Source organism: Hyperolius riggenbachi, chromosome 6 (assembly GCF_040937935.1).
Source record: "Hyperolius riggenbachi isolate aHypRig1 chromosome 6, aHypRig1.pri, whole genome shotgun sequence".
In the NCBI taxonomy this organism is placed as follows: Eukaryota; Metazoa; Chordata; class Amphibia; order Anura; family Hyperoliidae; genus Hyperolius; species Hyperolius riggenbachi.
The window spans coordinates 152,626,944-152,639,369 of NC_090651.1; the positions used below are offsets into that span (position 1 = coordinate 152,626,944).

The 12,426-nt window shown below is 43.9% G+C and overlaps 1 protein-coding gene across 1 annotated transcript in view; it reads right to left on the bottom strand.

Annotated features, from left to right (window-relative positions):
- The window catches only part of LOC137521179 (chloride channel CLIC-like protein 1), a 104,011-nt gene that overhangs the window by 64,521 nt on the left and 27,064 nt on the right, over positions 1-12,426 (bottom strand). The window contains exon 3 of the mRNA XM_068240103.1: positions 2,900-3,010. Within this exon, the coding sequence (XP_068096204.1) occupies positions 2,900-3,010 (111 nt within the window). The remainder of the gene's footprint in view (positions 1-2,899; positions 3,011-12,426) is intronic.

Below are 12,426 nucleotides of genomic sequence, written 5' to 3' on the forward strand. Positions count from 1 at the left end.
ACAGGAATTTGTATTTTTTTTTAAACTAAAATTATACACAGAAACTACATTTTTAACATGCAGTTATATTCTGTACGTTCCATGTGAAATGAAAGCAGATCTATTAAGAGAGATTAAGAAACCTACCACTTACTATCATCTTAATACAAAATTATAGCTGTATGGTTGTCATGGATATATTTGGTCTTCATTAGTTAACAAACAGAAATGAAATATCCTATCCACAACAGCAGTGAAGTCAAATGTTTATTGGACATGTAAAAGCCAGAATAGAGTTAACATATTTCAGCTTTAAAGTGGATTTAAACTCAGCACTTCCTCTCTGCTCTAAGATATTGGCCACAGTATGATAACCTTTAGGGGAAACATTTATTCATTACAATTTATGAAAATCCTAAAAATACCCTGAAGTTTTAACAGGATGAACTGTGCAGGGAGCATAGATAGGGTTAAGCCTCTGTCTTTCCTGCAGAAGCAGAGCTGCCGGTTTGGAATAAGTGACAGCTACTGATAAGGCTAATTACACTCTGAGGTAGCTAACCAAACATACGGCACACTGCAACTGATTTTTACAGCACTTATGCTAGGTACACACTATGAGATTTTCTGGCAGATTTACTGTCAGATCAATTATTTACAACATGTCCGATCTGATTTCCGATCTATTTCTATTTTATGCTCACTTCTTTTGGAAATCTATCGGAAAATGATCGGAAATCAGATAGGACATGTTGGAAATAATCAATATGACAGTAAATCTGCCAGAAAATCTCATAGTGTGTACCTAGCATAATATGTGGAATGATAACTATTCATTCTGTGATTAGATTGTGAGCCTCTCTGAGGGACAGTTAATTGACAAGAAAATATACTCTGCAGAAGATGTTGGCACTATATAAATACTACATAATAATAATAATAATAATAATAATTGTGTGCTTTCCAAGAGTGGAACTATAACCACCCTGGCGTTCTATTTAAATTGCCAGGGTGGCGGCGGCAGGGTTTTTTTTTCCCCATGCTGCCAACTGAGTTAGCAGCATAAAAGCCCACTAGTGCGCGCTTCTGATGGCTTTCGGCGATCACAAGTAATAAGAAACCCCGCGAAGAGCAGGATTTCTTGTTAGGCTTACCCCGTCGCCATGGCGACGATCGGGATGACGTCATGGACATCAGCCGACGTCCTGACGTCAGACACCTCCGATCCAGCCCTTTGCACTGCCAGAAAGTCTTTGGTCCAGGCAGCGCAGGGCTCTGGCGGGGGCCCTCTTCCGCCGCTGCACGCAGCTAGCAAAGTTCTAGCTGCGTGTGGCGCACTTTATTTGGTGTAAATCGGCAGAGCAGGGCCAGAGATATCAGGCTCGGCGGCAATGAACGTCCATACCGCCAGGAAGGTTAAAGTGGACCTGAACTCTTGCACAGGACAGAAGGAAAACCAAGAGAAATGCACCCTGTATGTATTTAGAGAGTTTAATTCCCCCTCATTTGTGTATAATCACAAGTTGTAATCTGATCTCTCCCCTGTGTCACATGACTTCCTATGGCAGATAAGCCCATTTGAAAGCACAGAATGTTAACAATATGTCTGCCTCCATGAATCAGGAAGTACAAACAGTGCAGATTTATATCAGCTGTAACAAATAAATATTTTTGTTTAAAGGTTATTATGCTGTTGTGTATCTTTTAGAGCAGAGAGGACTTCTGAGTTCAGGTCAGCTTTAAGCCAGTATTAAACTCCATCCCAATCAGTAGCAGATACCCTCTCTCCCACAAGAAATCTTTACCTTTTCTCAAATAGATCATCAGAGACATCTGTATGGCTGATATTGTGGTGAAACTCCTCCCCACAGTATGATGTTATGACCAAGGTCCTGACAGTTTGCTGTCTGTGAACCATGTTGCGTTGTGAGACATAACAGCGTTTCCCAACTGGCAAACAAGGATTATCTTCCTATGTGCATAGAACTCTCAGTAAATGAACACTCCGCACAGATCACCTGGCAGAACTAAAACTGTCACCACCAGTGATACATTTGAAAATGTAAATCAGGGAAATTTTTTTTTTTTTTTACAATGGGCAAAGACTGACTAAATAATCAATAAATAAATATGGTAAAATAAGCAATTTTATTCATTACATTATTTTCACTAGTTCCACTTTAAATAAAGCTGTTAGCTTCAACTGGTTTACTAGTCACACACCTGCAACAAGCATAAAAATAAGTGGCATCAGCAAGTCAAAACATCTGATCTGCACACTCTTCACGGTGACCGACGCTTAAGCTGCGTACACGTTAGATAGAAATTGTTTGAAATGAACAACCGACGGTAGATAAATCATTCAAACATCATTGCAAAATTTGCACTGAACATCCTCAAAAGACACCAATAGTTCACAATTATCGTTCATGTAGACTGATACATCCTGGCGGATCTGTGCGGCCAACACTTGGTATCAGTCGGTAGTCACAACGCAGGTACCAGATGAGAAACAATCATTTCACTAAAACTTTTGCTTTGATCTTTCACTAACAAGCCCGTGTAGTCCATGGCTGAATGAAAACGTTCCATGATGTTGGCAGTTCATTCTTTGCGTTATCATTAGGGACCATTTGTTAACAACAGTGGTCTAGCGTGTGTACAAAGCAGATAAACCTCATAACAACCCACTCAACTATAATTTGTTTTCTAGAACAAGAACAATATTTCATCATTTTAAGCCTACAAGCAAGGCCTTTTATTTTTTTTCTCTGTAGGTTAATGTGTGCCTCGTTTATTCTGTCATTTTCAGAACTCAGAAACGGCAATGTTACATTCATTTCTGCTAGTCATGAAATCCCACTAACACACATTAGATGGCATGTCAGAAAGCAAAATTCAACAGATATAACATTTTTACCTTTTGTTTCCAAGTTTCTAAGCCTTTTCCACAATCCATATGATCTGTCTGACAGGTGTCCTGATCTTGATACTTAGCTCCTTCATTTTCTGTAATCTTTCCTACAGGGTACTGAGGACAGAATACACGTATTGAAATAAAACATTAAAAAATTTCATCATACAGCAATCACACTAGTATTCATGTTCACTCTTTTGAAAAATTTTGAAGGCACATGGCTATTGCAGTCACTGACCCATGACCTATGTTTGATGGATTTCCTTAGCTTTTAAGCTAGACCTACACTATACCAGATTGGCAACATGTATGGTCACAGCAGATCTAATCCACGGTCCACTGAGTCCATCATATACGTTTTGGTATCTATTATGATTTTTGACATTGGACAGCTTGGGAGAGCCAATTTGGAGGCAGACCTCCAGGAGTGTATTTCTGTTATTTTTTTTGTCATGTCCATTTTACTGTCTGGTGTTCAGAAAAGTCGCGAAAGATGGGACTTTGGCCTCAATTCTGGTAGCTATGTGAGGTAAATATTTTTATAGGTAAAATACCTCTTGCAGTATTTTCCTTTTTTTAAGCAATTCTAAAAGATTTTTCTGCATTTCCAAACATGAGGTAAAACGTGTGGTAAATGCATAAAGTGTGGTAAAATGTGTGGTATTTCAGCGGTTAGCATGCAATAACTAAATAACAGTAGTCTTTAATTGTCTTCCATTAGTTAGGATAGTCTTTGGAAGATGTTTGTTTGGTTTTTTTGTGAGGGGGGAAGGTGTATTTGTTTATGTAGCAACCTATGAAAAGTATATTTATAGGCATCCCCTATAAAAAAAAATCCAGTAAATATTTGGAGTTTTATTTCTACTATTGTTTTCTATTATACAGCCTGAATAGGAACTCCACTAAAACAGCAATAGGAACTTCACTAAAAACTGCAAAATGCATACATATTGATTTTACGTCCAAGGACAGGGAGGTCTTAAATTGATCGGTAAACTATGTGCTAACATGCCCCCTAATTCCCAGGAGAATGGCTATTTTTGATAAAATTTATGCAAATTACCTCATAATAAATTTACAGCATGAGGGAAAACATGACTAAAACCTACCAGAATTGCTAAATGTCATTACCTCATGAGGTAAACTACCGTACATGAGGTAATTTGTTTGAAAACCCTACCAGAATTAAGGCCTTTGTGTTCTGCTACTGGAGGAAGACTAAGAATTTGTGAAGTTCTTGCATTGTAAAATCTTCAATCAGTTCTCATTTAGAGATTTTCCAGAGAAATTCAGTCTAATGAAAATTGTGTTTTGAGAAATAAGTTAAACTCTTGGCTCAAGGTTTTCTGACGGCACCGAGTTCCAGTCTGGACAGAGCCAGATAAGAGAACAGGACATTCCAGTCAGATTAAAACCTAATTTTCCCAGAAAATTAGTGCAATTTATTTGATGCCACAGTAGTATATGTCAGAGTGACCAAAAGCTAGTTAACTGGAGGTCGGGAAGTGTCTGGTTGACTTAAGAGTCTTGCGTCAATCGTACAGGTAATAAAGTGGTTTGCAAAAGTATTCGGCCCCCTTGAAGTTTTCCACATTTTGTCATTTTACTGCCACAAACATGAATCAATTGTATTGGAATTCCATGTGAAAGACCAATACAAAGTGGTGTACACGTGAGAAGTGGAACGAAAATCATACAGGATTCAAAACATTAAAAAAAGGAAAAAAAATAACTGCAAAGTGGGGTGTGCGTAATTATTCAGCCCCCTGAGTCAATACTTTGTAGAACCACCTTTTGCTGCAATTACAGCTGCCAGTCTTTTAGGGTATGTCTCTACCAGCTTTGGACATCTAGAGACTGAAATCATTGCCCATTCTTCTTTGCAAAACAGCTCCAGCTCAGTCAGATTAGATGGACAGTGTTTATGAACAGCAGTTTTCAGATCTTGCCACAGATTCTCGACTGGATTTAGATCTGGACTTTGGCTGGGCCATTCTAACACATGGATATGTCTTGTTTTAAACCATTCCACTGTTGCCCTGGCTTTATGTTTAGGGGCGTTGTCCTGCTGGAAGGTGAATCTCCACCCCAGTCTCAAGTCTTTTGCAGACTCCAAGAGGTTTTCTTCCAAGATCGCCCTGTATTTGGCTCCATCCATCTTGTCCTGTCTCTGCTGAAGAGAAGCACCCCCAGAGCATGATGCTGCCACCACCATATTTGACAGTGGGGATGGTGTGTTCAGAGTGATGTGCAGTGTTAGTTTTCCAGCACACATAGCGTTTTGCATTTTGTCCAAAAAGTTCCATTTTGGTCTCATCTGACCAGAGAGCCATCTTCCACATGTTTGCTGTGTCCCCCACATGGCTTGTGGCAAATTGCAAACAGGACTTCTTATGCTTTTCTGTTAACAATGGCTTTCTTCTTGCCACTCTTCCATAAAGGCCAACTTTGTGCAGTGCACGACTAATAGTTGTCCTATGGACAGATTCCCCCACCTGAGCTGTAGATCTCTGCAGCTCGTCCAGTCACCATGGGCCTCTTGATTGCATTTCTGATCAGCGCTCTCCTTGTTTGGCCTGTGAGTTTAGGTGGACGGGCTTGTCTTGGTAGGTTTACAGTTGTGCCATACTCCTTCCATTTCTGAATGATCACTTGAACAGTGCTCCATGGGATGTTCAAGGCTTTGGAAATCTTTTTGTAGCCGAAGCCTGCTTTAAATTTCTCAATAACCTTATCCCTGACCTGTCTGGTGTGTTCTTTGGACTTTATGGTGTTGTTGCTCCCAATATTCTCTTAGACAACCTCTGAGGCTGTCACAGAGCAGCTGTATTTGTACTGACATTAGATTACACACAGGTGCACTCTATTTAGTCATTAGCACTCATCAGGCAATGTCTATGGGCAACTGGCTGCACTCAGACCAAAAGGGGCTGAATAATTACACACACCCTACTTTGCAGTTATTTATTTGTAAAAAAAATAAATATGATTTTCATTCCACTTCTCACGTGTACAGCACTTTGTATTGGTCTTTCATGTGAAATTCCAATAAAATTGATTCAGGTTTGTGGCAGTAATGTGACAAAATGTGGAAAACTTCAAGGGGGCTGAATACTTTTGCAAGCCACTGTAAATGTGTGTAATGCATTTTTGTTATTAAAACTTTTAAAAATCGTTTAACGGTTATGACCTGTTCCTGAACATACACAATCGTACTTACTCCTCCGAAAATGTTACCTTGTGTCCTATAGTATCTTGTATTTACAACCAGTATGCTTGGATCAGGCACAGATAGACAGATCTGGTGCCGATTCCTGCATACTGCTAAGGGTTAAGTTACAGTGTTCTCAGTTTGTTAAAATAGTTACAGTCGTGCGCTGACTCGCACGTGGTGGCCAGCATTTGAATTGTATGTGTGTGATGAATCCTTTGGAGGTACGCACAGCCGCAGAAGGGAAGTGACAGGCATGCTGAATCAGCCTGATTGGCTGAAGTCTCTGTCACTCACTTCTCTCCTCTATGATTGGCCGCCTGGTCTCCCCTTCACTGCTCTGGATCCATCTGCTGTTAGAGCGCAGGGAGGGGGGCCAGAGGTTGTCTCCTGTCACTGTCCTCTACCCCTCTGCTCCAGTGGCATGTCCACGCACCCCCTCTTCCCTTCTGCCGCCCGCCGCATTCTCTCTCTTCTCCGCACTGAACATCGGGGAAGGATAAAGGCAGCGCACGCAGAGTCCCTGGATAATGGTTCTAGGCGCTGCAGTATCCTTCTATACTCTCTGCACTACCGCTGGCGGTAGTGCAGAGAATAAATGGGAGCGGCAGCGTTTGGATCCATTAGTAGGTGAGTCTGTGGCTGCTGCATTTATTCCTCCCTGCCCAACTCGCAACAGGTACAGTTTCTTCAGTAATTTTTGTCTAAATTGAACACCTTTGCGGAAGGTAGTGTCATGTTTTGGAAGGATCTGAACCTTACTCTTGACCCTTAAATTGACTACTCCTCAAAGAGATCTCCGGTTTCATACAGGCTGCTGCGTAGCTGTAAGGCTTTGTTGCGCACCTAGTGGATGTGTGGAGACTGCATAACCCTACCTCAATTGACTACACCTTCTACTCCTTCCCCCACATACACGACGATTGATTGTATCTTTGTCTCCCATAATTACTATTGGCAATATGTCCTAATCTGATCTCGTGCCTGTTTCGGTCGACCTGGATATTAGGGATAATGGCCTCGATTTAAAAAAAGCAGTGTGATAAAAAAAAATCTGGGAGGGAAAATACTGCACTCTGTATTTTCCCGGTCTGTGTGCTAATTCATAAAGATTTTCCCAGCTGCCTTTGAAGGTCGGTAAATTACCGCAGCCCATTGAGCGGTAGAGCAGTGTGGCGATATCTCTTTTGCCCTGCACAGAAGACTCACACAGAAGGCTCTCTGCACAGATGACTCACACAGACTTTTCCTGCACAAATGACTCACACAGACGGCTCTCTGCACAGATGACTCACACAAACTTTCCCTGCACAAATGACTCACACAGACGGCTCTCTGCACAGATTACTCACACAGACTTCGGCTCCCTGCACTTTGCATTGTTAACACCTCACCAGAGGTGTCGGTAACTTGTTAAGACCTCACCAGAGGTGTTGGGAACTATCGTCAGGCTTACTGCTTGTTGAAGGCTTTTTGAATTGACATTTGCTGACAATTTACTGACGTGTTGGAGGTAACTACAGCCAAGTCGGTAATTTATCTCCCTGGTCGGTAATTGTAGCTTTTCATGCAGTAACAGCCCTAATGAATTGACACATTGCTAAGTGCTCTGGAAAGTCTGCTGTTTTCAGCATTGCCGCATGCTTTATGAATTGAGGCCAATAGGTGTGGTCCTGCCTCCTGGCGACTCAACAACTACCTTATAGAGGATAAACAAATCTGCTGAAAACTTCAATTGAAAATTGAGGAGTTTTTTCGCATAAATGTAGTGGAGAATACATCTCTCCTTTTGGTGTGGGAGACACATAAATGTTATGTTTAGAGACTGCTTATCAGGGAAGGTGCCAGATGAAAGAGGGACCGTAAAAAAGACTTAAATGACATGCTGGCCCCCATTGGTGAGTTGGAGTAGAGACACAAACAGGAGGGGCCGCTCACAGTTCTCGCTACACTTACTATAGAGAAGGAATGTCTCAAATTTCTGTTGTTTTTCAAAGTTAAATATGCGGCTCAACACTGGCGGCGCACTTTTTGTGAGTTTGGCAATAAATGTAGCTCTATTCTAGCTAAAGCCCCATTCTAGCAACAATCCTCCAATTACATTACTTGTATAGACTTGTATGGATAAACACTCAGTCATACACACATCATAAGTGTAAGGACAACACTAAATTTTTCGGGACTTCTATGCGGGCCTGTACAATCTGCCTTCCCAAGCTGCTTTGCCCTCTAGAGAAGCTAAATGGAGCAAAGTAGCTGACTACTTGAGGCAATCGCAGATGCCTCAGTTGTATTCAGATGATGTCAAATCCCTGGAGGACGCCTCAGGATGAATTTCAGGTGGCTCTCTCTCAGATCCCTTCAGGCAAGGCACCGGGACCGGATAGCTACACGCCTGAATAATATACAAAATTTAGATCCCTGTTGTTTGTGCATATGCTCAATGCATTGAATGCCATTACAGACTCACCGCGGATGCTCAAATCTCATATTTTGGTGCTGCTTGAAGAAGGGAAGGATCCAGCTCTGTGCCAAAGCTTCAGGCCTATATCTCTCCATGTAGACCTGAAGCTGTACTCCAAAATGCTTGAGAACAGACTGGCTCCTTTTCTATCTAAACCAATTCATCTGGATCAAGTGGGTTTCGTCCCTGGACGTGAAGCCAGGGGCAACACCATATGAACCCTAAATGCCTTGCACTGGGTAAGGTCCCACTCTGAACCTGCGTTCCTGCTGTCCACTGATGCAGAAAAGGCATTTGACAGTGTGGACTGGGATCTCATTGAGGGCAAGCGTAGACATGTTGGTCTGGCAGACCAGATGCTCAAATTGGGGTTCTTTACTCTTGCCCCAATGCCAGGGTGAATGCGAATGGTGGATTGTCTGACACTTTTACTAACCATAACGGCACTCGTCAGGGGTGTCCGCTCTCCCCTCTGATATTTGCCCAGTCTTTAGAGCTGTTCTTCTGCATGGTAAGGGTGAATCCAGATATACAGGGGATAGAGTTTCCTAAATCTATTGGACCATGTCTTGTAAGGGTTTTTCGCCTTCCTCTGGATCAACAGGGATATGGGCAGCACAGTGGCATAGTGGTTAGTGCTCTCGCCTTGCAGCGCTGGGTCCCCGGTTCGAATCCCAGCCAGGTCAACATCTGCAAGGATGTTCTCCCCGTGTCTGTGTGGGTTTCCTCCAGGCACTCTGGTTTCCTCCCATATCCCCCACCAAAAAACATACAGATAAGTTAATGGGCTTCCCCCTAAATTGGCCCTAGACTATGATACGTGCACTACAGGATACATACATAGACATATGGACTATAGTAGGGACTAGATTGTGAGCTCCTTTGAGGGACAGTTCGTGACAAGACAATATACTCTGTACAGTGCTGCGTAATATGTCGGCACTATATAAATACTTAAAGGACTTACGAGGCCAAAATCGTTAAAAAAGTGAAGTACCTGCAAGAAGTATAAATGCACGGAGGACGCCGTCCGCGCCCTCCGTGCAGTTCCGCCGGGTCCACTTCCTGAAAGCGCCCCCCGTGCCGATCGCGACCCCACAGGCCGGGCTCTCATGCTGCTCCTAATATGGCCGCCGGAGCTGGCCGCAGCTGCGCAGTCTGCATTGCCGCGAGTGCGACTGCGCAGCTCTAGGGCCAACGCTCCAAACCACGCACTGTAGCGTGGATCGGAGGGGTTGGCCCTAGAGCTGCGCAGCCGCACTCGCGGTAATGCGGACTGCGCAGCCGCGGCCAGCTCCGGCGGCCATATTAGGAGCGGCATGAGAGCCCGACCCGGCCTGTAGGGTCGCGATCGGCACGGGGGGCACTTTCAGGAAGGGGACCCGGCGGAACTGCACGGAGGGCGCGGACGGCGTCCTCCGTGCATTTAAACATCTTGCAGATACTTCACTTTTTTTAACGATTTTGGCCTCGTAAGTCCTTTAAATAAAAATGTGAGGGAACAGGCTGGTGTTGCACTTTATTTTCTGGGTGAACTCGATGGACGTACCGTATGTCTTTGTTCAACCCAAATAACTATGTAACTATGTAAATGTACTGGACTAGACTGTAACGTATTTGTCCAGTAAACCGTAGACATTTTCATATGACATATATATGAACCTATGAAGTAAAAATCAAGGGAAATGGGGGGTTGGGGGGCATTTTTATAGCTCTTTTGTCAGCCCAGACAAAAGAGCTACAAAAATGTCTTTATTAATTATTGTTTCAAAAAAGAAAAAACCTAGAACAATTTAACCACTTGAGGACTGCAGGGCTAAACCCCCCTAGTGACCAGGCCATTTTTAGCTAAATTGGCCACTGCAGCTTTAAGGCCAAGCTGCAGGGCCGCACAACTCAGCACACAAGTGATCCCCCCCCCCTTTTCTCCCCACCAACAGAGCTCTCTGTTGGTGGGGTCTGATCGCTCCCCCATGTTTATTTTTTTTAAAATAAATATTATTGTTAGGTTTTTTTTTCTAAAATCCCCTGTTCCATTAAATTTATTCCCTCCCTCCCTCCCTCCCCACAGCCGGCCAATTATGGCGATCGGCTGTCATAGGCTTCTGCCTATGAGAGCCGATCGCTCTCTTGTCCCCCATGGGGACAGCCGTGTCACACGGCTGTCCCCGGTGCAGCGCTGCTGCTCATCGCAGCGCTGCACCAAGTAAATAGACGGCGTGATCGCCGTCTAACAGTCTCCCGAGCGGCAATAGCCGCTCGGAGACTGAAGGCGGGGCGGAGCTCCGCCCTCCGAGCATGAGATGCGCGCGCACCATGCGCGCGATCTCATGCTAAACAGAGCCCCAGGACTTTACGCCAATTGGCGTTAGGCGGTCCTGGGGCTGCCACCGCGGCCACGCCTACTGGCGTGACGCGGGCGGCAGGAGGTTAAAAGATACCACACGCACACACACACAATGCTGTCAGACATAAACACACATCCACTACGCCCATATCCACAAACAACCGCTCCTAACTATGACCACCTAATGTGGTTATGGATCCCAAGGGCCTATTGGCCAGGTCAATGCACAAAAGTCTGCTGAATGCATCCAATTCAGAGGGCGGCCAAAGCAAGCTACAGTGATAAAAAGCAGTGTCTGTTAGCAAAGCAGCGAATTGTATATAGTCCGCTGTATGACCAAGGATACAGGTCCAAATCAAAGTTAGTAACCAGTTCATATAAGCAAGAGTGAGTTGCAATGATAAATAGGCATGTGAAGCCACACCGTGCACATGGACAATCCTAGAATCAGTATGACTAAGTGAAATCCATATACTGTACCCACTTCAAGTGACGGTACTTCCAAAAGCAGACTTGTGTTGCAGGTTTCTCAACCCAACTCCTGAGCTCATGCCTAGGGGAGAGACCATCCAGTCCAAAGGAGCCCACTTGCAACGGTGTTTGCTGTAGTCCTGGTCCAGGCAACTAACCACTATTGCCGCAGCAGAGCAGGAAGCTGGAGCGTGAGACAGCTAGTGGCGGCCAGCAGAGAGCAGCGTAAGGTAGATCCGGCAGAAAGTGCAGGGGGGGGGGGGGGGGGGGGGAAGGGGGAATGATCACGCCGGACGCCCTGACATGTTTCGCCGGGTCTACCGGCTTTTTCGAAGGAAGGCGTGACCGACATTGAGCCTGTGCCCTGCCTAAATACGCATCACGCAGTCCAGGCAGCCATGTGCGTCATCTGCCCCCCAGAGAAGCCATAACCAATCAATCACAGTCAGGAGGAGCTGAAGACAAACGTAAACAGCCCAGCATGTGGAATTACTCACATGCAATAATGACATAGCATGAGAGATGGTAAATGGCTATAACTGGGAGGCATAGACAGGCAACACTCGCACACATACGATTAAATCATTAGCTATCTTTATTTATACCCACATACACAAATATATAGAATTATTGTAAAAGGTCACATTTTATAAACATAGAGCGGATATATAGTCAAGAAACTTTTATTAGAGTGAACTCGGGACATCAAGAAAACAACCAATTCCCTTAAAAAGCCTTCGGTCTCTAGCTACCATATTGCCCATTTCTCAACCTTTTTAAGAGGAACAGCGGTACTAATAAGTAAACAATTTTCGGGCACTATAAGTGATGTTCAGGTTGATACAGCGGGGAGATACACCATAGTAACACTTTGTAAAGAAGGCCGAAAACTAACGGTGGTATCCTTATACATTCCCCTACCTTTCTCTGCCTCTGTCCTTGACGCTTTATCTGCTTAACTTCGCGATCACCTAGATAATCCAATTATAGTTACAGGAGATTTCAACGCAGTTATTGACCCACAGAAAGATAAATTA